Genomic DNA, 27,209 nt, shown 5'->3' with positions numbered 1-27,209 from the left:
TTGTTGCGTTTATATATTTGCTCAGTGTACTTGCCGATGTGCTTATATGAAATACACTGTAGGCGTCAGGAAATAAGCAGTTTTTTATACAACTGACCTGACAGTCTGAATGTTTGTAGAATGTATTTTTGCTCTTTGTCAATGTTCACTTGTGCACGTTAACTCTTCTTGCTCAAACTCGTCACTGAGTTTTCTTTGTCTTTCATTGTTGCCTGATGAAGTATAGGTGTCATTGATTGATGCATCTTCAACCTGATTTTACACTAGAAACGAAAACAGCACAGTCCAAATCTTTGTGAGTCCTAAAAAAGTTCCCTTTATTGGAGCTGGGAGGCAGCAGATTGTTAAATCTTTCATGTGGATTCATAAAGAGTTTCCTTTGAGAGCTGTATCTCATATTACCAGGTACGGAAGTCCTTTAGCATATTAGGAAAAAGGTCTGGAGGATACATGAATACAGCGCAATTACACCATGTGGCTCTATGTGTCTATGAGTCTATGCAAAGAATGTATGTATGTTTGCTCGTCAGAGACTTTTGAATCAGGGCTGCACTCTGGTGGATGCCTTACTTGAAATCTATGGAAGCATGGAAGTATTTGGGAATCCATGGTTAAATTGTTTCAACTGGATGTATTCCTTTTTCGCCGCTGGAGACAGCATACATAAGCCCTTAGTTGTACGTTTCCTTAGTGTAGTTCTGTTTTTTGTAATTAAGTGTGATAAAAGCTTTTAGAATGTATTCAATATTTGGTTAAATTTTATCTATATTGTCTGATTATTTTTAAATAAATGAACTTTTGCTGTGTTGGTGTTTTTCTTTCTTTCTTTAAATACATACATAATAATTAATTTCATGCCAGTGCTGGTTTCCACATATCTGCCCATTGTTGGGAAATAAAAGCTTTTTAAACCTCTAGACAGTCAGAGGTTTGTGTCTGGTTGATTCTTGATACAGGCTACAAAATTTAATGACTGTTATAAAGCCCATTAATGAGGCTCATGATGGGGAAACAAGATAATTACAGTATATGTTTAGCATTTTGCAAGCTTATTTTTGTAGGTGGAAACATTTGCAACATATATTAAAGTTATGCAATGTGAACAATATGAATATGAACAATAAGGAAAAATACGTCTGTGTGTGTGTTTGTGTGTCATCTCCTGCTCAAATTAAACTGATACGCTTTCATTCAGAGAATACTTAAAGTCTATCAGGATCATAAACAGGATGTAGATGTTCCAAAATCACAACACAGCCCATTTGGATAATTAAATGGTGTTCACACCTATTTTGGTTTCGCCTCTGGAGGTTACCATGAGGCAAAACCACAACTGAGATGAAGCAATACACCTTTAAAGTGTGGCACTGTGGGGCTGTTTAAAAGCTAATGGAGTTTTTCAAGGGGGGCAAGGCAGAGAAGGTAGAGTCTGATATTTATTCTATTAGACATAAGCTGATACTCTACAGCTGCACAAGTGAACAACTGTCAATGGGTTTGAAATGCAAATCGAAATGCAAGATGACATTTTTTCTTCTGATGATTTTCTTCTTGATCAATTCTCCTGCTGTAAGTACCTTTTATTAAAAAAAGATCAATACTTTAATTTAATTTAACTTCATACATTTTTTTGCAGAATTGCCATCGTTATCATAGCAGCAATTCAGACAGTGATGAGGTAAGAATAAATTCTCTTCACTATAGCAGTGAGTCTGACAGTTCTGAGGTGAATTAAATGCATCTGATTACTTACATTGATAGTGAAAGTGTAGATTTTTTTTTTTTTTTAAGTAAAGTGGTAAATATTTTATTACTCTAGTGGCTGCAGAGAAGGAATTATTACCCGGCGTTTCGGCCCAAACCTCCTCCCTGGTTTTCCATCCTGTGTAAGCTGTTTCCTCGTTTACCACCTCCTGCTCCACCTGTAACTATGCCACCAAAACCAGGACCAACCACAACCTCAACCCCCAAACCACCCCCCCAAACCCCTGCCACCACTGAGACCCCCCGAGGAGACAGCAGGTGAACTGTGCTGACCTGAGAGCAGAAAGAGCTGATTAAATTACTTCACAATTAGAAATGCTTTCCTCACATATTTTGAAATGTATGCTATTTCTGTGCAGGTTTTTTTTTTTTTTTACATGTGTTTTTGGTGGATAGTTGGAAAAGTATAGATACATTTGTTTGCATGTTTTCACATTTCAGTATTGTTACAGGAACTTTTCCACATTCTTACGTGCCTGTCTAATGAATACTGTGTGGTTTATCGCACCTTGCATTAATTTAATCAACAAAATGTTGAACTAGTACTTTTTATATCATATCATGCCCATACAAAAAAAAAATCAAGAATTTAATAATAATAATAATATATATATAGTTTCATAAAGTAGAGAGAGGTATTTTGTTGGGGTATAATTATGAGTTTTGCAGGCTGCGGTCCTGGCGACAGCTGTGTGAGGATGCTGATGAAATGCTGCTGTAATATCTACTGAGTGGGCACACTCATCACTGTGCCAGGATCAACACAGCTTAAGAAAGGGATGAGTGCTGAGCTTGTAATCCCCTGCTTCATCAGTGAAGTCTGTTGAACTGTATTTTTTATCATGACTCAGCCTCTTCCCCGGTATTTTCATTCACAGTACTGCTCTGTCAACTCTTTACTGCATGTGTGCACAAACGCTTTGACAAAAATATATACCACTGTATTCATATTGTCCATATCACACATCTGTTTCGCTGTCAGGTTTGCAAAAGTACTCGTGAATGTAATCAAGTTTATTTCTCAACATCGAATTAACCAAAGCAAACTTTGTTAAATAAACAGATAAACAATGAGCAGAGTCTTGGAAATTTTTGATACTGAAAGTGTAAGGATTTTGAAAAATACATGTTAACTTGAAACAAGAGCCCTGTCTGGGAAATTTGGATTTTTGTGGTAAAAGGTGTATTTATCATGGATCACAGGTATCTGTCTGTTTGAAAACACCCATTATTATGACCAATATATGTAATCAGTGACAATGTTGTTAAAAAAAAAAAAAAAAAAAAACTAAACTAAAAATAGGAATTAATTCAGCTTTCATATGATATAATACGAGGTCTTGACAGTCTTTTGAACTGTGTTTGGATAATATATCACTTTTCAATGTGTGAAACACACTCACCTTTAGTTTGCAGTTCAGCAATTCTGGAGACGTCTATGAATCTCTTTCTGCAATACATTCATTTATTTACCACAGTCTCATTATTACTGAGGTTGAGGTTTAGGAGCTTTTCTGAGTAAATTATTTAATGCATACCTGATGTGTAAGTAAAGGAATCCAAAGGAGTTTTTTAAAAAATACCTTTCAGTGAAAGATTCACAATATAAAAGAAAATCGTTGTACTATACTAACTGTAAGTATGTGATATATCATTTTAGTTTTGCTGCATGTTGCGAATTTGATACCTAAAGATGGGGTTAGGGTTAGGGTTAGGGTTAGATGATTCCAAACTTTTTCCTTATTCATCTTTCTTCCCAGTTTAGTTTAACATTACAAATATTTGGTCTGGCTATAATTACGAGTGAGATGCTTGACACATCAGCCGCACCCAAAGACAACAGGAAAACCATAGCTGCTCACTTGTGTGTCTACTTCTTTTCTTTTCTTCAGACATTACACCATTATAATTGGAGAAAACAGGCAGTTTGGAGTATTCAATGGATTTTCTTTGGTTTCTACCTCACACAAAAAATTAGGCTGAATTTGTTGTTTTTGCCCTCGTTTCATTGGTTGTTTCGGCCTGCGAGCAGCACATAAGTCATTGTTCCTCGCCACATAGTTTCACTGAATTTACTAAAAGTGCTCTAAGCAGACTTTCCTTGACCGCTTTCCTTGCCGAAACCAGTTCAAAACCATATTGAACATTTTACTTCTGGATATGCTTCCTGCCATCGCACTGTCATGTGTCATCATAGTAGTGTCTGCTGTGCCAGTAAGTACACTCATGGTTTAAAACCTCTTCATTCTCTTCTGTCATTGATTTTTTTTATGGTTTCATTTATGATTTTTCTACATCTTTAATTATTTAAGATTGTTGTTTCCTTTTTTTTTTTTTACATTTGTTTTCAGGTGACACAGCAGGGAGCAAATCAAGATCAACTAATTGAGACTATTAAAGCCACAAAACAGTACCCTGAGGTTCAGACTCCAGCACCATTTTCTCCCAGAGTGGTTCAGCCACAGCCTCCGGTTCCTCAGCCGCTGGGGCCTGAGGGAGGCCCCTACCTGCTTCCTTCACTGCAGCACTACACATGGTCTCCACAAGGAGACAGTCTGATAATTATCCCTGGACATCCAAGCGTTCATGCGTCTCAACTGAGTAACCAGCTGGCACTCCCCCAACAGCCTCTGGTAGGTTATAAAGAAATAAAAACACAAGTATCAGAACAAATAGAAACAAACAAACACATTATAGCACATATATTTTTCTGCCATTTTCTATTCACAGCAATGATATTTTCTGGTTAATTTTGAAGCTGATTTTGTTTTTGTTTTCAGATGTTTACTCCATATGGATACTTCCCTCTGTTTTCATCACCATACAGAAATCCCCCGGTAATGTAGCTATCATTAACACTTGTACTTTTTCTTAATCTGTCTGATTATTAAGTCTCTTGAAAACAGATGTAACGTGCAAGAAAAAAAAAAAAAAAAAGACAGATTAGTGTTACGTGTGCCTTTTTTAAAATCTTACCCTTACAATAAACCTAATTCTTTGTATTTCACAGACTTGTGTTTTATGTAGAAGAGGGTGAGAGTTGCAATACCGTCTCCTTTCAGTGCAGAAACTGTTGACAGAAATATAAATGCAAATATACCTGTTCCCTCCCACAGTTCTCCACGTATGGATTCCCAGTGATTGTTGAAACACCTCCCCCACAAATCCCAGCTAATCAGCCACCAAACAGTCTAGCCTTACCTGCAGAAACACCGTCTAGAGCTGCTCCAGCAGGAGATGCCCCTCGGCCTGTTCAGCAGCAGCAGCAGGTGTCTAGAGTATCTTTATAAATAAAAGCCTGTGTTAGACATAAAGGACATTTTATTCTTGAAAATATAGTGAAAGAGTCTAATTTTTATCCACAGAATCCCCAAATTGTATACATGCTCCAGCAACCCATGGTAAATACAAACACAATACATCATGAAATCTTGTATCAGATCTTTCTTTGTGTTTAATTTGATGTGTAATGTCCTTTTCTAACCAGAACTCTGCGCTTGCCAGTCTCAGCTCAGAAGAGCTTGAGGTACAGTTGACACAGTCAAAACTTTTATCTTTCTCTCAGCTTCTTCAAACAATCTGCTGAGTGGCCTTGCCGTTCCTGTTGATGAGAAAAACTCCTCCCTCCCTCTAACTCTGCTGTGCCTTTTCTCACTTCTCTGCGTCAGATGGCAGCTAAAATAAGCCAGCTGGACATGTACATCCCCACTGTGCTCACAAACCTGCCTGCAGGAGAAGGAGGGGCCCAACCTGTAAGCCAGGCCGCTGAGCTCGCACACCAACAACAGGCAGGAGTTGTGGCGACTGTGGTGACCCCATCGGCTGGAGCACCACAGATGCAGGAGCTCCCCGTCACCGGGCCTGAGAGTTTTCAGCAAGCAATGCAGCAGGCTGCCATCATCCAAACATCTGTGCAACCCAAATCCCAGCCTACACAAGGAAACTGTGTCTGAGACTTCAGAGAAAATAAACCTCTGATGCAAACTAGAATTGTCTTTTATCTCGGCATTTTACTCTGTGATAACATTAATTGTCATATTATCATAGCTATTGTCTTACTATCATTGTTTTCAAATAAATAATAGATACACATAAATAAACATATATAAAACCTGATTTCCCTTTTGAATCTTGTGTGTTGTTTATATTTGTAGGGTTAGGGTTTAGTTTTTAAATCTACATTATCTAATTTATTTATAGAAATAAGCCGGGAGTAACAACAACAACAACAACATCTTTTAGGTTGATGGGGTGAACGTGCTCCACATCCAGCAGATGCAGAATAACATTAGGATTTAATTAGTAGCAGTGATTCTGTGTTAAATATTTTCTTGTCTTCACTTTGCTTCACTCTTCTAAATGTTCACAAGCTGTGAGAAACTTGTCCGTCTGTTCTTTAATGCTGAACAGACAAGTTGTGTCTTAAAACCAGAATAATGGGATGAAAGCTTTTTAAACACTCCATGGCCCTGAGAAAACAGTGGAGATGATCATTTTCCATTACATTTTTTATTTAAGTTAAAAAGATTCAGTTTTCAGATTCATTTGTTAATTATAAATCTTAAATAATTCCTGTGCATACTGTTTGTGTGAAACTGAAATGATATACAGTGCAATTAAACCTAACTCAGATAGCACTTACGAAATGTTTTTTTCTGCCCAGTAAGACTGTAATATCAGGGAAGTGGACACAGCGGTTGTCTAATCATCATGTGGAGACATTTTCTTCACAGTTAGTGGATTTTGGCTTGAGTGGACCACTTAAGCGCACCCACAGGCTCAGATACAGTGCACAGTGAGGTCTTTTCAAGCGTCACCAATTTGGTGCTGTGAGGAAATCAGGAAATAAATTTAACAAAAGCTCAGTGAAATTAAATCCAAATGAACGTGCTAAAAACATGCAACGAAAGCATAGAGTAATCAAACCCCAATCATCCCCATCAGATAACAATATATTACATATTAGGCCAGCCTACAGAAATTATACCTAATATATACCTGCAGTTATGTCTAATATGTATATATCTGATTCATAAAATTATTAACTGGATAAAAATAGATTGCTATTCATGTAGAGCTCTCTTGGTTTTTCTCAGGGTTAAAGATATTGCAAGAGCCAGTATAACAATAGAGGTTTAAAATGTGTTTTTAAGCCAAACCTGAATTGGGAGATTTCTCATTGAAAGACAGCTGGCAGCCTTGTACTTGTATAAAACTGAAGATCCTGGGGATGTCATCAATACCAATCACAGGTTAGCTTCTGCCTTGTTTTGCCAGCAAATAAATAGGAGTAGATGTCACTCCACTAATCACACACCTCCAGAAGAATTCTTCCAGATGCGTGTGCTGCCAGAAAGACAAGGTAATGAGGAAAACTGATATCATTTATATTTCTTAAATTGTGGACAAAGCAGTGTTTCATTGAATTATGTTAATTATTGGCTATTATGCAAAATCTCTTTCACAGCTCAATTGAAAATGCAAAGAATCCTTCTTGCTGTCTGCTTCGTTGGGGTGGCTGTATGTGCCCCTGTAAGAAATCTACAATTTCTAAACATTTCACACATTTCTCTTCTTCCTTTCACACATTTTCAGCACTACATCCCAAAGCAATGTTCAATACTGCAAATAACTTCACCTCAAGGTCACTGGATTCCTGTTTTTGGGCTGCTTGTCATCGCTCTTCATGTCCATGTTGGTTACTGACAATCAACTGTACGATAATTCTTTGAACACTGACCTTCAATCCATTGAAACTGCAGTATTTCTGCCTCTAAATCTTCTTTACAGCAGCAAATGTTCAAGGAGTTTGACATCCGCCATGCTCCAGCTCAGGTACAATAGCTCTCAGCTTCAGCAGTGTGTATCATGACAACTAAACCAAAAACCACACTAAAAGACACATTTTCAACTGTTACTGAATAAGCGCCGTTCACAAGTATGCTATTATCTGGTCACCACTAAGTGGTGAACACTATCACATGAAACTTACTTCATTTTTCTTTCAACTGACACTCATGTAAATGTTCAAATGATGAAAACAATCTTCACAGGCAGCTCAGGCTATCCCTGCTGGAGCCCCAGTCGGAACTCTGGAAGTTGTGAGGGCATATTATTTACACCTATTTTACTTTTTAAAAATAAATACATATTCATAGAGATTAGTGAATTAAATAATCTAAATGGAGAAACAAAATTCTTTGTCCAGGATAGTAGCCGTAATCCAAATTATTTTTACTTTCAGCTGCTCCCTATTGATGCCCAGGGAAAGACTCTTGGAGGACCAGTGAGTGAGAGTAAAATCGTGGTATATTAAATACAGATATATATTAAATAGCTTGTGTATGCTAAATTCAAAGCCTCAGTGGAAGTCAATGTTACAATGTCAATGAAAGTTCGTGGTTTATCATGTGCAGCAAAACACACAAATCATAAAGTGGGGCTAGATTTTAGGTAAAACAATGCACTAACAACATGTATGTGTGTACATATTTTCACTGAAAGGCCCGTGGATTCATCAAACAGGAGATTCTGATGCAAAATGGCAGAGAAACCATGGAGGTGGTGAGTTTCTGCAGATTTTAATTTCTCGGACAGAAGTTATGTGAGATTTCATTGAAGTAGTAATATTTTCTATTTCTCATTTCTTCCTCTAGTTTTACCCTTTTGGTCTTAACCTGGCAGACTGCAGTGCTGCAGGCCATGTTGGCCCCGCTGCTCCTGTTTCCCCTGCTGCCCCTGCTGCCCCTGCTGCCCCTGCTGCCCCCATTGCCCCTGCTGTCCCTGCTGCTCTTGCTGAACCTGTCATTGATGCTGCTGCTCCAGTGAGACTGAGTACAATATTTAAGACAGTCAGTGTCTGCTGACCATTGAATTGGTTTCGGTTTTTAACTGGGCAGGTAACTGAAGCTGAATTACAGTTAAAGGTAGCAGGTTAATTCTAATGAGTGTTTGTTGCATGAAGGGAAATTTTCTTCTGGGGTGTTGAGAAACATCGGCATCAGCAGACAAGCAGACTGTTCTCGCTCCTGATTGGCTCCTCAGAAACCTCTGTCATTTCAGGGTGCCAGGCCCAGCGGTGATGATGATGATGACGATGACTAACACAGCAGAAAGTCAGCAGAAAAGTGAAGGTACACATATACACAAAACGCAGATTCACATGTTTACAGTAGTAGATAAAATGAGCCATTGGACTATATTATTCAGTTTGATTAAATTATGTTTTGATAAAAATTATTTTTGTGACTGAGTGTCTTTGAAAACGTGCAAACCTAACTGTCACAAATGTCTTTGCCTCTCTCTCTACACTAGGTGACCACTGGAAGAGCTGCAATTTACTCTGGTGAAAGAAAAAACACATCTGCTTTAAAAATATGCCATATATGGTATAATGCCGTAAAAAAACATTGTGTTGTGCATTTAAAGGGGAAATAGGGTTCTGCTGTTTTATAAAGAGCTGCTTGGCTTCTCTGTAGAGAAAGAGGTGAAATAAATAATAATGATCGCACGCAATAAAACATTCATGTGTTTGTGGGTTTTTGGTTTGTATTTTTTATCCCAAGGCACACCATCCTCTCTGGTTTAGAAAACTGCAACATTGCAAGAAAATAAAGATAATAACATTCTTACTGCTGATTCAAATAATTAAATAGATGTCATAAAAATTCCATTTAGCATTTTGTACAAGGTTATGATGGATTAATGGATTTCCTGTGACGTAAGTTGAATAGTTGAACACAAGAATAAATAATGACATGATGTTTTAGATGTTTTACTCAAGTTTTAATTCTTCTAAATGTTTAATTTCTAATTCTCTTTGTCTACCTACTGTGGTGAAATTTCCTGGTGAGAAAACACTTACGTAATAAATATACGTAATAAATTATACAAGGCAACATGGAGTGACAACAATAGTATAAAGCTAAGTAGGGACATTGTTCTTACTGAGAAGTCTAGCAGTGTCTGCTGTATAAACACAGTTCTATACATGAGTTTGATATTGGTGGATGTTTTCATGTAATCATGCTGGCATCAGTCTGTTGTTTGCCAAGAGTCCTAACCTGTCCCTCCTGGTCCAAGACCACGAGTTGCCTGGATAAGCTTGTCCGTATGAATTAATCTGTGTCTACTGTTTGCATGATTTACAGACACAATAATCCCTCTTAAGCAACTAGAAATGAAACAATATTAAATTCAATGTTATATTTGTGTGAGCAGTGGTTAGTGTGCAGTAGTGAAGTAGTACGTGACACACAGAAGCAGGCAAAGGAAAGACAGCTCAAGACAGTGTAATCAAACTCACTCTGCTATTACACAGAAAGTGGATTTGACCACTGGTCATTTAGTAAAGCTGACGACTAGACATCAGTACTGCGCCTACTCATTGGGTAACGTCATAACCATTGGCTGTGATTGGCTCTCAGGTGAGCTGATGCCCTATAAAAGCCGAACTTGCTCTGTCCAAAATACACCAACCAGGCATCCTCTCCTCCATTCAACCAGCTGATCTTTGTTTTTAATTGATTTTTCTTGAGATGGTAAGCATGGTCATGGATGATCTTCTGCAACTGTCTCATATGACTTTGAATGTATTTTTAATATTTGCAATGATAACTTCATGTCTGAAGGTCTTTGACGCTGCAAAGATGAAATTCGCCATCCTCTGTCTCTTTCTGGCCAGTACAGCATCAGCTGCACCAGTGAGTTTGGAAAACAAAACCCAGAAAAAGTTGCTATCATTGAATGATAACTGATATTTTCTTGGTTTACTTGTTGTTTAAATTTCATTGTCTATCTGTTTCTTTCTTTATTTTCAGTCTCCCTTTCATTACCTGAGTCATTACACAGGTTCCAGACAGCAGGTACAACCCCCCCAGGTAACAGTTTTGTTTTAACCAAGCGGGAATGAGAAGGAATTGAGAAAGGGTCCATTGCAATAAATATATAATGCAGTACAGTGTCTTCTGACCATGTTAACTATTTTTACACCCTTGCAGATAAAATATCCCTTTGGAGGCGCTCAGCCTTTCACTGAAGTAGCTGCTCCTTACAGTATAGAATTTGTAAGTCAAAATCTTTTGCTCTAGATATGCAGGGTTCATTTCCACTTTCACTCTGAAATGTTGCCCTTGTTGTAATCATATATTATGCTCACAGTGTGCGTGTGTGTGTGTGTAATGTTTGTGTTTTTGTAGCTTTATCCTTACAATCATGGTGGGCACAACACTGGAGCCGGTGTAAGCAAACGTTTGTCAGAACCACATTCTCTTTAAACTAAATGTGTACTCTTCTTTTCACTGATTTTCTTTTTTTCCTCTTCTTTCTCACTACAGCCTTTTCACGGTCTTCTTAAAGTCTCCATCCCTCAGCCACCTGGTAGACAGAGCTTGGAATATGTAAGTTTTTTGTTGCCCCCCCAAATTATGGACAATGTTGGGTCAGAGAACATTTTTAGTTCGCAATGAAACTAATTATTAAAAAAATAAAATAAAATAGTTTTCCTTTGCTGTTGTTTTCACAGTACTACCCATATGATTTCACTCAGCAAAAGGTAAGTGTTTTACAAATGCAATGGACACATAATGCACATAATGTAAATGTGAATATTATTTTACATGGTATAGTACGAAATTAGTGCATTTACTTCTGTTTCAGATTATATCCAACATGTCACCAGTTTCAAACATCCCTAAGGTAAAGGAATCTGAAACATAATCGTTTCCAAATAGCTATTGTGTTAATTGCTTTTTGTTTGTTTATTTTATTTTATTTTTTTAAATCCAATTTGAATGGCTATCATTCTATTTTCCTAGGTCACCACGGTGGAATTTCCTGGTCTTCCTCCTTTTCCTCATATACCCCAACAACCCCTGAATGTGAGAGGAAAAAAAATATACTGAGTTAATTACTTTTGAGTCTGTCTTCGGTTTTTTCTCATAAAGTTTTTGTTTTTGTTTTTTATCCAGCTTCCCTCATTTGATGCCAGTCCCCTCCCATCCCAGGACCCCATGCAACCTCTCCAGGACCAGCCTACACAGACAAACCAGGTAATTAATGCTGTGTATATGTCACTGAGGTTTACCAAGAATTGTACTGCACATAAATGCAAATAGTGTAAATAACACATGAACAATAGCATGGTTTAGTTTTAATTTGTCATCTGTAGATAGAATGTGTTAAATGAAGAGTTTTTTTTTTTCTGAGCAGATGCCAGCCAAGGTGTGAAGTGGATGAAAACAAGATGAGACTTTTCCTTCTTCCTTTACATTCAAACCCTGACAGTGGAGCAGCTGACCTTAAATTATTTCATAGGTTCTTCCTCAAATGAAATGAAAATGCTAAAATGTGAAATAACCACTAGTGATGAAACTGTTGCAATGGCAAAGAACACCACAGCATAGTTATTCTTTTAGAAAGAAACATCTGAGGAATTATCTCTTTGTAGTTGTCATAGATTAATAATAACCTACTGTACACCTGTGAAATGCCTCCGCAGCTATCTTCTGTTAACCACTAACAGAACTAAGTACCTACTAACTTATTGCTGTGCAGTTGGAGCACTTTGCAATGCTGCATTTCACAGTATCAAAGAATTGGGTTGCAGATCTGTGTTATTTCTTTAACCTTTTCTAAAAATGTAATTTTCTTTTTAGACTTTTAAGAATTAAAGTCAACTTTATCAAGCAATTGTTTGTCTTTCAGGTTGTTTATTACTGGTAAAAGATGCATTTGTTAAGCCTGTGATGGGGTGGTAATGAGTCACCTGACTTCCTCTTTAGCCCCTGTTGTATTTACTACAGCAGTGGGAGAGATTGTGAAAAGCTGCTTGCATTAAGCTACAAAACACAAGCAATTTCTTTTCTCTTTCTGATCACTTTCACTGTGCCAACGCTTTAGGCACTGGATGCTTTCAAAAACAGTGCTATCAATAGTTTTTATCAGTTAGCTTCTTAGAGTAGCTGCATCAAAAAAAAAAATAAATAAATAAAAAAAATAAATCAAACCAATACACAGTAGAATTTTTTCTCTAAAACAGCAGACAGGTGGATCCAAGCACCTTATACAAATGTCCGCAGTCCCTGTGTGAATTTAGGATGTGCTTTTTTGTCTTTCATGCATCTCCAGCTTGTCTACATGATGTGATGTACCTGTGTTTGGGCCAGCCCATCTACATCAGGACTCCTTGATCTTTTAGTCTCTGAAGATTAGTTAAAGTTCACTCTTGCATTGAAACTGACACTGTTTAGTGGGTCTTATTATGAAAAGGTCAACTGAGCAAATATTATTTTCACACTAGAGGCTGTTTGTGTGATCTGTGTCAGCCACTGCTACAGCACATCACCCTACTTGTCGGAAATGTCAGGGTCAAACTAAAAACCAGCAGTTTGCAGGCTACAGGTCCTGGTGGGTGTGAATCAGTCTGCAAAGCTTTTATCTGTAGTGCTATAAATTCTGATTGGCAGTGAGTTCGATAATTTGTTTTATTCATATTGTGTACGTTTGGAGAATTGCTGAAGCAGTCAGTGTTCTACATAATACTTCCAGTTACCACTGTGATGGGCCATAGAAAAACAAATACCACAAACAGAAATGATCTTCCTGAGCTCCACTGCCCTGGGGACAAAGGCCTGCCATAACACGGCTTAACATTTATCTCTTCAGACACTTCAAATACACAGACGCCATCCTCTCACGCTACGACTGTCTCCTTTTCAGAAGTTTTCTTTCCAGAAACTTAACATCAGTTCAGAGCTTTTATCACCCACAGTGGATGATATGTCAACAGCTGGTTTGAAAAGCCATAATTTGACTTGTCAAAACCCTAACCTACAGTTGATGTTGCAGTTGTGGCAAGGACCCTACATGGTTCTTCAACTTCTTAAGTAAAGTTATGGAGGCAACCACAAGTGCACTTACTGAAGCCTGGGCTTCTTTACAAATAGATAGATGGATAGATAGTTTGGCCTTGAGTCTGTTTTTGTAGCAAGTTACTGCAAATTTATGAGCTGTTGTCAAATACATTTTTCTTTTGTTGATGTTAAATGTGAAGACAAGGTCATATTTCCTTTGAGGAACATATGCCAGCAAATAAAATGAGCACAGTGCCTCCCCTTGACATGCATTACCAAGCATCAGAAACCAAACTGAAAAGTGCATACCATCTTTAGAATCAGCAGATTTAAAGGCAAGAACGTCCAGAATACCATTTAGCAGATTACAGTTGTTCACTCTGATTTGGAAAGACAAAAAATAAACACCAGAAACCTATAATGTTCTAAATAGCTGTGATGTGCAACCACAGAAGGTAAAATAAGGATCATTGAAAACTAAGACATCCCAAAAGAGGCTCTTCAGTTCTGCATCACACACACCTACTGTTAATTTCTGTGTTTATTTGATGTAAATGTTTGGAAAACTGTTTGCATATTGGCCCGATTTTTAAAATTAATTTCTTTTTTTGTGCCAAGTTTTGTCTATAATACTGCCCTTTTAAATATTAAGGTAAGATCATGTTGTGTCTAGAAGGCATTTCAATGAAAACTTGAGAGTTTAGTGGGCTTAAGTCTCTTTGATGGAACTAACAACCCAGAGGCATCTGACATTTGATGATGGGCCCCAGGCTGTCCTTTTAAAAGGGGAAACAAGCGAAAACATGTCGGCAACACACCTTTAATGGATCGATCTTTGAAGTGAATCATATGTTTTGTCTTTAAAATGACTAATCAGAAAAAAATATATGTATACAAAATAAATAGCATGGAGTGAAGAGTATCATAAAATAAAAGTAGTCTCAGTTCTGTCTAAGTGAAATAAATAAGTGAATGCACTTCTATGCTGGTGTACGTGAAATAAGGAAAAAGCAAGTTAGGGGTATTTGTAGTGTGATTTCCCTGTTATGATCTTTATTTTCATTTCTGGATTTCAATACCCTTAAATGCTTTTCATGACATTACTAACTCACCTCACCTGCTATAAAGACAAACTAACTGGTGCCACTAAGTCATTATCATTACATGTTTATGTCAGCTTCATCCTGTCTTGTGTGTGTTTTTTAAGTTTGGTTTTAGGGCAAAAAAGACAGGGGCAAGTATGTTTAGGCAACTCACAGCGTGTAATTAACTATAAACAGGCTCCAAACGTTATGTCTTTTTTTGAAGGGCAATTTCTTCAAACACAGAGCTCTTTGTATTTAACGGGATATCATTGGCTGTCAAAGAAAGTGAGAGTATATAAATGGCATCCATGTTAGGGATGAAGTAGATGACTTTTCATCCCTGAAGAGACATATTCAGTTGCGGTCTCTGCTAGGAAAGAGGTGATGGATCTTTCATTATCTTTCTTTTCAAAATTATGTCTTGTTTTAAATTCCTCTGTCTGAAGCAATTGAAAAGGAAATTAACAATAAAAATACAATTGTATTAATCATATATGATTTTTCTCCAGGAAGAGCGATGATGAAGTTGTTGATCATCATAGCATGCCTTCTGGTCTCTGCCTTGGCTGCCCCTGCAAGTGTTTTCTCATATTATCTGCTACTTTGCTTTTGAACTAAATTTAAAAAATTTAAAAGCGGCACTCGGCACTGTCCATAAAACTGTTGTACTGTATGTTAGGACTTTGCGTAAAATCATTCATGTTTGCTCAGTTGTCTTTGTATATTTGCAGGCTCAGGAGAGCGAAAGCAATGAGGTAAGCAGGCTTTTTCCTTCTCATTTTTCTGTGAAGTTTTGTGTTTGTCTTCCATAGAATTTCATACCATGTTTTTGTCATGTTATCAAATGTAGTTTGATTGATATTTGACAGAGAGAGGATAATTAGCTTAACTGCAGAGCATGTCTAGAGATGCCCGCTAATTCTTTAGCAGGTTGTGGCCCATGCTAATGAGGCCCTGAGATGGATGGAAATGTACAGGCTATAGCAGCAGCAGGGAGTGGGGTTTCATGATAGTTAAAAAAATAACTAATAAAGAACCATGAACCATTTTGGCTTTTGATTGCAATTGCTCTATTTGGAAACCCCTTCCTTCCAGCTGCTGATGCTCCTCTAAGTTTATTCACAATGTTTATTAGGGTTAGGGTTAGGGTTAGACTATGAGAAGATTAAAAACTTTTTGCGTTACTCATTCATGATTTTTATTTATATTTTTGGTTAAGCTGATCTAGCTGTAGTAACAAGGTTAAGCACACATACAACACCATGACATCTAATGTGACAATTCACTGTGATTTCTAATGGTATTGTATATGCAGGTGGAAGCTGCACCAGCACAGCCAGCAGATCATTCCTCAGCTGCTGGAGATGTGTCAGCTGAGGAGTCAGAGGTGAGCAGACATTTCCAAGTTCAGAGGACAGATCAGTTTTAAATAAAATTTAGTAGAGTATCATATTTACAACTGCTTGTGCACGAATAGCATCATAGTGACTCCTGTTGAACAAAAATAAAAAAAGTGATAATGATATGCCTGAAAAACAAATCAAAACAAAAAAATAATGACTAAATTTACACCGAGGGGAGGGAAATGGGTGATTGACATTGTAAAAACAGCAGATAAGCAGCAAAGTATCATTCACATATTCACAAGAGCAGACAGGTGAACTTCTCCTGTAGCTTAATTCAAAACTGCTTTGCATATCAAATTCAGGACAAAGGCAGAACTTCAGTGACCTAAAAACTACTACAGTATAGGACCACAGGATGTGAGGAGTTCCTAAGCATTACCTTCCAGCAAACTCCCAATGATGATGGATCCCACACACTGGGATTTTTCATCACACTCTCCTTGCCGTGTACATTTTTATGGCCATGTCTATTAAGCTGCATGTCACTGGGTTTTACACAGGCTTTCTGTTTCTGTTCATGTCTCATCACCACAAATAAGCTCAGCAATTTAATTTAAGTAATTCTCTCAATTTCATCAAAGCTTCTCTGTAGCCCGGAAAGGCTGCACCATCTTACAGTTTTTCTTTTGGTGATGTCAAATGTGAAGACAATGTTACGTTTCCTTTGAGGAACATATGCCAGGAAATAAAATGAGCACAGTGCCTCCCCTTGACATGCATTACCAAGCATAAGCAACCAAACTGAAAGATACATACTATTTTTAGAATCAGCAGATTTAAAGACAAGAAAGTCCAGAATACAATTTAGTAGATTACAGTTGTTCATTATCTGAATTTGAAAAACTAAAAAAAAAAACAAAAAACAAAAAAAACCACCAGAAACCTACAATGTTCTAAATAGCTGTGATGTGCAACCACAGAAGGTAAAATGAGGATTAGTGAAAACTGAGACATCCCAAAAGAGGCTCTTCAGTTATGCACCAATAATAATTCTCTCAATTTCACCAAAGCTTCTCTGGAGCCAGAAAAGGCTGCACCATTGAGTACTTTAACCATGAATATTAATAACTATAACTTTTGCTTTGAGCAAATAGAAAAACATAACCTAGCGGGCTGTAGCAATTTCAACTCTAAGTCTATTCCTTCATTACCAATGCACAGGAAGGGAAACCTGCTACAGCTTCGGGTACTGCCTTGAACTCTGATGAAGTGGAGGACACTGAGGCTCAACCAGCAGCAGCAGAACCAGCAGAGGCAGCTGAACCAGCAGCAGCAGCAGAACCAGCAGCAGCAGCTGAACCAGCAGCAGAAGCAGAACCAGCAGCAGCAGCAGAACCAGCAGCAGCAGCTGAACCAGCAGCAGCAGCAGCAGACCCTGTGGCTGCTGTTGAGCCAGCTATGGTTGATGCAGCTGTAGATTCAGTTGATCCTGCTGCTGCTGATGTGCCTCCTGTGGATGTAGCTACCGGTGACATTGCCGAAACAACCCCCAAGGCAGCAGTTGATGTGGCCACTCCTGCTGCAGCCAATGCCCCTGCTGGTTATGCCAGTGCAGTGTAATTATTTTCTGCTTAGCAGCCTCAGGGCTCGTTTTTTAGATAGCTGCTTTAGGTAAACCAAAAAGTATGAAAAATCTCAGGCATGTTGAAAAGAAACCGGGGAAAACATGCAAAATGTGAAGCAATGTGTAATGTGCTTTGTAAAAAAAATAAAATAAAATAAAATAAAGAAAAAAAAGTCAAAACTTGTTTTGGCAAATAAAGCTTTTCTTGTGATTATTTGTCTTACATGAAAACGTACGGTGGCGTAGTGGTTAGTGCTATTGCCCCACAATAAGAAGGTCATGGGTTCAGTTCCTGGCCTGCATCCTTTCTGTAAGGGGTTTGCATGTTCTCCCCATGTCTGTGTGAGTTTTCTCCAGATTCTATGGGTTCCTCCCACTGTCCAAAGACATGCATGTCTAGGTTAACTGGTGATTCTAAATTGACTGTAGGTGTGAATGCGAGTGTGAGTGGTTGTTTGTCTCTGTGTGTTGGCCCTGTGATGGACTGGCGACCTGACCTGGACCCCGCCCCTTGCCCCTTCTGTGTTAAAATGTTCTTTAAGGAATAAATTATCAGTTTTTTGTTTTTTTTTTTTAATACGGGAAGCCACTGAACCTGTAAGTGTTTTGATTCATAGCAGAATCTCCATCTTCAACAAAAATTATTTGTCACTTTGAATCTCAATTCATATTTTAAAACAGATTTTTAAATTTAACTTGTGCTTCTTTAAGAGTGCATCTTTTTAAATATATTTATATTGAAAAACAACATCTAGATAAACTGTGTCATCACTCATTATTGAATGTATGCGTTTAACAACCAAATGGAAGAAATCAAACTTCATCTTTCCAACGGAAGTGTAGTGCTGCCACGTCAGTAAAAGAAAAAAAAAAAAAAAATCTGAATATCAAATATCAAAATATTTATTGTTGGCACAAGATACTTTGTCGGACCCATTCTTCCTTCTGTACAGTCTCATGCTTTTTAAAAACCTTCGTAGTGTAAGCATACTGATCACAATATCATCCACTGTGCACAATAACAAGAGAATCCGTCACGTCGCAACCCAAGCATCAGCCATATTCCATCTCTATTTCCTCTTTCAAACATGAAAAATTTCACGTTTTACCAATATAAATAGGTTTATTGTTAGAACAATAAACTTATTACGTTATACGTGATATTTTTTTATTTTACTGATGTGGCAGCACTACGCCTCCGTAATAAACAACAAAGTGAGTGAACACTTTTAAAAAAAGTACAGCATGATTATAAGATTTCAAAGTCAACAAAAATTAGTGTAATACTTCTTTAATGCTGCACCACGCAGCAGGGAGACAGTCTAGTATTTTATAGAGCATTTTCTTTCTTTGGCTGGCTTTTCAGGATGACGGTCTCAGTCAGAAGAGGCTGAAAGTGTGCGCTGACACAGCAGGTATGAGATTATACCTCCAAATAACACACGTAGGTTTAATAACTTTTTATGGTTCATGTCAATTACAATTGCATAAAATAAATACCCTTTTAAATATATATGGTAATGCATTGAGATGGACTTCAAGTATGAACTGTGAAATTTAATGCCACAAAACTGTAAGTATCAAATCGGCCAACAGGGAGAGCCACAGAAACACAAGGTACGATCACACCCCAGGGAGCAGCATCCCTCACTGGGAGGACATGATACTCTACACTGACAGAGGGTCAGATTTTCTCCCACACTCGTGATTCTTATTCATCTGAAATGAACTGGATCCTCCTGATCTGAAATCTGTAATACCTGGCACGATGTAATAGGATCAGAGCTGGATATGGCTGAAAGTGCTGAGTGCGCAGGGGCTTGCGTGTCTACAAGCGGACTAAATCCTCCACACTGCTGTGATTGGGCAGGAGAATTACAGCTTGCTACTGATATATAATAAAAACAGAACTGTCACCACAAAATGGTTTCCCAAGTGTTGGACCCTCACTGACAATTTGATTGGTGGGGCTGTCCAACCCTCACTGATTGTTCTTCATCTCCCACTGCAGTGGCCAAATAATGAGAATAAGAGACTGCCTCTGCTCTCCTCAGCCAAATGTAATCCACAAATCCTAATCAGGGTCATTGACACTCTAGGTCACAGCTAGTTAGACTTCAATGCTTACAGATGTCTAGCAACATTTTGATATGTTTTTAATTGGCATCCGATAATCAATACGACACCACTTACTGATGCTGTAAGTGGCCATTTTCCAGACCTTTAAAAACACGTGGATAAAAGGCAGATGGACTTTACATTTTATTAATACGGGGAAAAGTAAGTAGTAACAAAATTTTTGCATTGTTTAAAATTTCTGCCCAAACAAGTCTACAAGTCTACCTGATGCAAACTGTAAAATTGCATTCAGCCTGAGAACACCTAATGAGGAACGTGGTTGCTATCATTTTGTGTGTTTTATTTAAAACAATGGTGAAAAACTGTAACTATATTAAGGAGTAGTGAGATTGTTTTTAGTGAGAAAACAAAAACATTGAAAATATTGCAGATTTCTACTGTGCAAAGGACCACCTCTGTATGTATTTGACTTTAAATTATGTCCAAAGCTATGTCTTACATGTAACTTTGTTTTTAAAAGCTAAACTGCAGATCTGTTGCCATGACTTCTTCAGCCAATCGTCCCTGCCTCACTGTGCCACTTCACATTGAACAGCAAATTGCCGCCGACAGTGATGAGGATAGCGGGGTTGACCTGTGAGCAAACCTTTAAAGAAAGTTTTTTTTTGCTAATTTGAAGTGAAGGCTTCCAGGACATTAATGAGAAATAACTAAGTAAGACTTGCCAGTTAATTAACTTTCTCTGTAACCTTCTATGTTTTTTCTAGACATGCACCTCAACCAAATCCTCATCGCCTACTCAATATGAATAACAGTAACAACAATGAGGAGTAAGTACAATTATGATGACAAAAAAATGAGAAGCTTTCAAAGAACAAATTCTCTGAATCTTAAGTTTCTTCAGCAAAGCTCATTAAATGTGTTAATTAATCCTTTTATAGAAACAAAAAGAAAGGAGAGACAAAGAGTAACGGCTTTATATTGCTACAAAAGACATTTTACAGCACTTTTTTTTAAACTCTTATTCACATTATAGGAAAGAGAAGACAGAAAAGGAAAAAGAGAAAGAAAAAGAGAAACAAAAGGAGAAAGAGAAGGAAAAGGACAAAGATAAGTAAGTACACAACTTCCTAAAGCCAGGTTTTCAAGTAGTATATGCTTTTCAAGTATTAACCTTGTGCTGCTTTTCACTCCTTTCATAGGCCTAAAGAGGTTTTTGTGATTAATCCTGCTGGGAATTTGTATTACAACTGGCTGTTCATCATCACACTACCTGTTATGTACAATTGGACCATGATCATAGCCAGGTGACGTGTGAAAATGTTTTTTGTTCAACTTCACAATTTGCTTAAATGCTCTTTGTAAATTTTCTCGATTTTATTTGAATACACTCCAACGATGAATAGAGCAGTTGGTGTGAGATGAGCCTTGTGAGATTGGTTACAGCAGCAGCGCAGGAGGTGGAGAAGGTGCTAAACATTGCTCATCTATGAAACACAATGCTGATGGCCAACTTCATGCGTAAACAGGGCTTGCTTTGAGGAGCTGCAGCATACCTACCTCATTTACTGGATGATTTTGGACTACACCTCAGATGTCATCTATCTAGCTGATATGCTTGTCAGAACCAGAACAGGTAAAAACTTATGCTAAGCCTTTCAAAGTACAGATAGATTTTTAAAATTTTTAAAAATGTGAATTTGTATTTGTAGGTTTTCAAGTACATTGATGAAATTTCTGACTGATGTATTTGTGCAGGAAAAGATTGTCTCTACATAACATAATTGATGGAGAGACAAAATTCACCTCTGTGCAAAAATAGAAGTTGCAAGGACTGTTCTCTTGCATTGCTTAAAACTAATTGAAGCCATTTACAGCCATGACAGCAGATAAAACTGCTTCAGTGTACATAATGTCAACAATAGCCTTTAAAAAATGTGAACCAGTGCTGTAACTGAAAATACGCTGTTACAGTGGTGAAATTACTCACCTGTTTTGATTTGCTTCTTTGTTGTACAAGTCTAAGTTTCAATCGAATAATGTGCCAATACATTTTTATCTTTTTTTTATAAAACAGGTTACCTTGAGCAAGGTCTGGTTGTGAAAGATGAAAAGCTGCTACGGGACCGCTATGTCAGCACCTTCCAGTTTCGTCTCGATGTCCTATCAATGCTGCCCACTGATGTCTTCTATTTCGTCCTTGGCCTGGACTACCCAGAGATCCGCCTCAATAAGCTGCTAAGAATTGGCCGTATGATGGAATTTTTCACAAAGACGGAGACCAAAACCAACTACCCCAACATCTTCCGCATTGGTAACTTGATCATGTACATCCTCATTATCATCCACTGGAATGCCTGCTTCTATTTCTCCTTCTCGAAGTCTATTGGTTTTGGAGCGGATGACTGGGTTTACCCAGCTTTGGATGATCCTGATGAACCTGACTTTGGGCTGCCCATGAGGAAATATGCATTCAGCCTTTACTGGTCCACATTGACTTTGACCACCATTGGCGAGACACCACCACCAGCCCTAGACTCAGAATTTCTCTTTCATGTTGTTGATTTTTTAGTTGGAGTTTTGATCTTTGCTACAATTGTAGGAAACATTGCCACCATGATTTCTAACATGAATGCTGCCCAAGCCCAATTTCAGGCACGAATTGATAACATCAAGCAATACATGCAGGTAAATAGCCATCCTCTTTCCACTATGAAATATTGAAGCAAGAATTAGTGCAATTATCTGTTAAATGTGTTTTTAATGTTCTTGCTTTTTCTTCATTAATAGGTTCGAAAAGTCAGCAAAGAACTTGAAGAACGGGTCATTAAGTGGTTTGACTATCTGTGGAATAATGGCAAGGCACAGGATGAACGAGAGGTGCTGAGGTATCTCCCAGACAAATTAAAGGCTGAAATTGCCATCCAGGTCCACATGGAGACTCTAAAAAAGGTTCGTATTTTTGCAGACTGTGAGGCAGGTCTGCTGATTGAACTGGTGCTCAAATTGCGGCCTCAAGTCTTCAGCCCAGGAGACTATATTTGTAAAAAGGGTGACATTGGCCGTGAAATGTATATCATCAAAGATGGAAAACTTGCAGTTGTTGCTGATGATGGTGTCACACAGTTTGTTGTGTTGGGAAGTGGCAGCTACTTTGGTGAGATCAGTATTCTCAATATTAAAGGCAGCAAAGCAGGGAATAGGCGGACAGCCAACATCCGCAGCGTTGGCTATTCAGACCTCTTCTGCCTGTCCAAGGATGACCTGATGGAGTCTCTGACAGAGTACCCTGATGCTAAAGGCATGCTAGAGGACAAAGGCCGACAGATCCTAATGAAAGATGGTCTGATTGAGTTGGACCCAGCAAAAATCTTGCCTGAGGCACAGGAGCTGGAGGAGAAGGTGAACAAATTGTATAATACAATGGAATTGATGCAGTCCAAGCTGAAGAAAATTCTGGGAAATTACAAGAATGCTGACAAGGCCCTGAGATGCCGCATCACAGATTTGGAGCGTTTGACAGGAGAAGAGGTAGAAGATGAGGATGAGGATGAAGAAGAGATTAAAAAAGAGGAGAAAGAAGAGGAGGGTGAGACAAAGGAAGATGAAAAGGGGGAAGCAGATGAAAGAGATGAAGATAAAAAGGAAGAGGAATGACAAGCTCAAGAAGAAAAAATTATAAAGATGAAACTGCAGAGGAAGGGAAACAATTTTTTCTATATAGCCATGATTAAAAAAAATCCACAAAGATTTTTTTTCTTACTGGATTTGCTTCTTATATAACTATAATTAAAAATTTTAAATGGCAAAGAAAAAAAAAAAAAAAACCTAGAGACCAACTGAAAAACCTGCTGGACCTTGTCTTCACTTTCAGGTATTGCTGTTGCATATATGTACATAAATATATATAAAAGTCCTTGAACAGTTCAAGACAGTAATTTGATGGACACAAATTGCCAATGACAGCATTGAAATTCAATTCAAATAAAGTATTGACTTCAGTTCTCCTAAGTTAAGTGATTTTTCATGGCTAAATATGCACAGTCACATTGAAAAACCCTTTTACAAGCCCTGCAGTAAACACTGCTGGCCACATGAGGATAGTAAATAGCAAAGATTTAAAGGTACATCGATGACATACCTTAAACTGGCTCTACAGCTTGTGTAGCAAGAAGAACAACCCTGGCACTACATACATACTCTCCAAAATAGCTTACATTAATAATAGGCTGATAATATACCATGAATAATAATAAAAGGAAATGAAGGGAAGGAAATACATTTTAGTGCTTTAGAAATTCCTTCAACAAAAATTTAAAAGAGTATTTCAATAAAAATAATAATTGATACAGGCTACGCTAACAATAGAAAAATCTAATGAGGACTAGCAATATATATCTACCACTGATCAGATTTTCAGACATATATCGGTCATTGTCATCTCTGAAGTTGTTCCAAGTATATGTGGGATTGTGCTAAAAATGTTGCCTTCTCTGTTGAACTGCAGTCACATATATATAGGGTTAGGGTTATATTTATAGGGTAATATTTTCAACAACATTCTCATTACTGAAAACAAAATACAAAGAAAAATGGTTTCTGGTTGTGGTGTGGAGTCAGAAATCATAATGAAACATTCATTCAAGGGACACATTGGGAGTTAGTAAAAGTGTGCAGCTGAAAATCTAACAAAATCTTTGTGTCAGCCACTTGGCACTAAGGACATGGTGGCACCAGGACAGTCACATTCAGTCTCTAATGCATTAATCAATATGCTGATAAAGCAAGAAGCAAAGCAACCAATCAGATGATATGGCACAGCTGAGTAAGTCAGGCAGACTCAGAGGTGATATGTTGGCTTTAGTGGAGGAACTACTTGAACCACTGACAGTGTGTTACATCCTGGACGTTAAGCACTGTCTTTGTGTCGATTGATCAAGACCCAATGACAGGAGGTGGTCTGTAATTCTGTATTGCAGATGGTAGCAGTTTATCAATTATGACAGTTTTTTTTTTTCCATTTGTAGAACAGATGTGTTGATCATATATAACTTAAATAAAAAAATAAAAAATATCAGACCACCAAAAAGTGACCATTAAGTTCTCTTTCAAACACAGTACAACAGAACAGAACAGAAACTTTAGCCATATTTCCATACACATAACAGAAATAAACAATGCAGCATAAAATAATTTGTACATTCCTTTTTTTTTTAATTGGACTTTAATGTACTAACGTTTTATGCAGCTTGAAACTCATGTTTTAACATGTATTTTAACATGAACCACTGCATTAATTTGCAAATTCATTTTCATTTGTTGAGGTTAAATGTTATGCTGTACAGTATGCTATATTTCTGTTGTGAGTTCCGAAGAAAGGGGGGGTGGATATTCCAATCCCCTACACCCCTCAAACTTCTAAGAGACTCTTACCTCCAACAGAGGTTTCTCAGGTCTCTGTTAAGTGCCGTCCTGGACCCTTATCTGAACCTGGCATCTAGAGACCCTGCTTTCCTAAGACAATAGATTGCAGTCAGCACCACAAATCAGCATGAACCTGCCTCACCCCGCAGAGAGGAACCCCTTCTCTGACCCTCCACTCAGGCTGGCCTGATAACCTTATCAGGCAGTGAACGCAAATTGCCGCTCTGGAATGCATCCATACTTAGGACACAAGGGTTGATACAATAAGAAATATGATACTTTGATCAAGTAAGAGACTGCAAAGAGGCCAAACCGACTTCTCTGAAAAATTAGGACTTTGTAGCTGTTCGAACCGTTTTTCTGCAAGCAGATTTGGCAGAGATAGGACTGACACCAAAGAATGAACTACTCCAATCACACGGCCACAGCATCACCTGATGGTGAGCCATCGGAACCAATGGCGTGTTGACAACACACCATAACCTACGTATTTGAATTCCACTCATAATTGTCTGAGAAAGAGAAGAAGAAAGACACTTCATACACTGTCCATAGCCATGTTTCTGATTTTCCACAGCCAGTCATATGCATGAAAATGATCTTTTCTTAGTTCATTTTTTTGTGTGCTCTGCGATGTTGTGGTTGCCTAATAACCATTTAATTATGTTTTACAGTGAATCAGATAAAACCATGTCCACCGAAGTAACCACAACAAGCAGAGAAAACTGTAGTGTGCTGTACAACCAGAACGACAACCAGACCACGCAAATAAAAGTAGTCAAAATTATTTTTTTTAGGAGTCTTGATAGAGTTCTGGGGAAGTTCTGAAGAGGAAAGCTTCCCCAGGAGACCTAACAAAGCAATAACAACCACAACAGAAAAGAAACTCAGAAATCAGAATTTAGCCGCTAAGCTACACGTCCCAACTTGAAGCCAGGCTGCTGGAGACCGGAACAAGTTTGGCTGCATGGCACTCAGCCTCCAGCCTCTTGGGTTGCCGTGGTAACCAGGGCCGCTTGTGCTGCCCACGGCTCCAGTCTGTTTTCATCAGGAAAGAGAAGAATAATTTGGATATTAACTTAATAACCAAGCCAATTGCACCAAAGACAGCACTGCCGCTGAAGAGGGACGAGCCAGACCAACAGCCACTTCAGCCGAGGACCAGTCCAGCTTGGGAGGCCACGACGAAGGACCTCGACACGGCTGCTCTCGTCGGACATGTCCTGCTCTTTTCATGGCCAGTTGAGTCGTCTACCAAAGTAAGGTGGCGTTTATCTGCTTCCCCAGCGGGTTGTTCTGAGTGGTGTGAGACATGGCTATTAGACAACAGTGAATCAAATTTTTGTTTTAGAGCTCTCCTTCCTCAGCCAGACTCCCCCTTTGCATTTCGACAATCATTCATTCATTCGCCCAAATCCTCAAGAATCACCAGCCACTTAATTATCATTGTTATATCATGCCATTCCATTTACATATCCAAGTTCACCTGTTTCATCTAGTTTATACTTTAGCTGCAAATGTATATAATGGGCATGTTTTATTTCCCCCTTTTTTTTTATTAATAAAACCCCCATAAATTAAGCCATTGTTACACTCCTTCCTTCAGTAATTGTTCTCAAGTCAATCCACAGTAAAAAACATTCATTCTAGATTGAGATTTGTTAAAACGCAACACTATACACAATCCAAGGCACAACATTTGCAACAGATTTCCTCCTGATCACCAGACCTAATCTTTTAAGTTATTTCTTTTTATCCTGAACTATACAGCACACCTGACATCAAATTAATATTAACGTCCTCTACACAGCCCCAGTCATGTCATGTACTCTACTGTGACAGCCAATGAAAATGTTTTAACAGACCAGGCATGGTGGAGTGATGGAGTGCATGCCATTCATTCTGGGGAAATTGCCTATACAGCTGATTTCCCAATGGAAATAGCTCTCTGTGGGATTCAGAGCTTGGGGGCTTCATTCTATTGAACAGTATTAGCTCAACAATCATGAAAACTAGAGCAAATTGGTGACAATTT

The 27,209-nt window shown here is 38.1% G+C and overlaps 4 protein-coding genes and 2 long non-coding RNA genes across 7 annotated transcripts; 5 read left to right on the top strand and 1 right to left on the bottom strand.

Annotated features, from left to right (window-relative positions):
* Positions 1–1,396: 1,396 nt before the first annotated feature.
* On the top strand, positions 1,397–2,385 carry LOC115048694 (uncharacterized). Its single transcript, XR_003841088.1, has 3 exons — positions 1,397–1,569; positions 1,637–1,678; positions 1,820–2,385. It is a non-coding gene; the product is annotated as an uncharacterized LOC115048694 (long non-coding RNA).
* A 1,433-nt stretch (positions 2,386–3,818) lies between these two features.
* LOC115046650 (pollen-specific leucine-rich repeat extensin-like protein 2) lies at positions 3,819–5,880 on the top strand. Its single transcript, XM_029507163.1, has 7 exons — positions 3,819–3,978; positions 4,116–4,397; positions 4,545–4,601; positions 4,881–5,033; positions 5,130–5,165; positions 5,252–5,290; positions 5,433–5,880. The coding sequence occupies exons 1-7, from the start codon at positions 3,925–3,927 to the stop codon at positions 5,715–5,717; spliced, it is 906 nt and encodes a 301-aa protein (XP_029363023.1). The 5' UTR covers positions 3,819–3,924; the 3' UTR covers positions 5,718–5,880.
* LOC115046671 (uncharacterized) lies at positions 4,983–7,630 on the bottom strand. The gene is made up of 3 exons (XR_003840941.1): positions 7,505–7,630; positions 6,924–7,110; positions 4,983–5,046 (listed from the first exon to the last, which is right to left on the bottom strand). It is a non-coding gene; the product is annotated as an uncharacterized LOC115046671 (long non-coding RNA).
* Positions 7,030–9,278, top strand: scpp7 (secretory calcium-binding phosphoprotein 7). Of its 2 annotated transcripts, none has more exons than XM_029507176.1 (9): positions 7,030–7,126; positions 7,232–7,296; positions 7,555–7,599; positions 7,818–7,865; positions 8,009–8,050; positions 8,269–8,328; positions 8,421–8,615; positions 8,827–8,897; positions 9,079–9,278. In XM_029507176.1, the coding sequence occupies exons 1-8, from the start codon at positions 7,102–7,104 to the stop codon at positions 8,866–8,868; spliced, it is 522 nt and encodes a 173-aa protein (XP_029363036.1). In that variant the 5' UTR covers positions 7,030–7,101; the 3' UTR covers positions 8,869–8,897; positions 9,079–9,278. The 2 variants fall into 2 exon arrangements, with proteins under 2 accessions (XP_029363036.1, XP_029363044.1); XM_029507184.1 differs by having other exon boundaries at positions 7,035–7,126; positions 8,421–8,588.
* Positions 9,279–15,011: 5,733 nt separating this feature from the next.
* enam (enamelin) lies at positions 15,012–17,843 on the top strand. Its single transcript, XM_029510555.1, has 5 exons — positions 15,012–15,082; positions 15,211–15,275; positions 15,433–15,456; positions 16,017–16,088; positions 17,269–17,843. The coding sequence occupies exons 2-5, from the start codon at positions 15,219–15,221 to the stop codon at positions 17,665–17,667; spliced, it is 552 nt and encodes a 183-aa protein (XP_029366415.1). The 5' UTR covers positions 15,012–15,082; positions 15,211–15,218; the 3' UTR covers positions 17,668–17,843.
* Positions 17,844–20,291: 2,448 nt separating this feature from the next.
* On the top strand, positions 20,292–23,407 carry cnga1a (cyclic nucleotide gated channel subunit alpha 1a). Its single transcript, XM_029501132.1, has 7 exons — positions 20,292–20,386; positions 20,518–20,580; positions 20,787–20,864; positions 20,953–21,057; positions 21,280–21,386; positions 21,828–22,438; positions 22,541–23,407. Exons 1-7 carry the CDS (start codon positions 20,292–20,294, stop codon positions 23,405–23,407), a joined length of 1,926 nt encoding a protein of 641 aa, XP_029356992.1.
* The last annotated feature ends 3,802 nt before the right edge of the window (positions 23,408–27,209 follow it).

Source organism: Echeneis naucrates, chromosome 1 (genome assembly GCF_900963305.1).
Source record: "Echeneis naucrates chromosome 1, fEcheNa1.1, whole genome shotgun sequence".
NCBI lineage: Eukaryota > Metazoa > Chordata > Actinopteri > Carangiformes > Echeneidae > Echeneis > Echeneis naucrates.
Note: the sequence above shows the minus strand (reverse complement) of the source record. Positions and strands in the feature narration are given on the sequence as shown.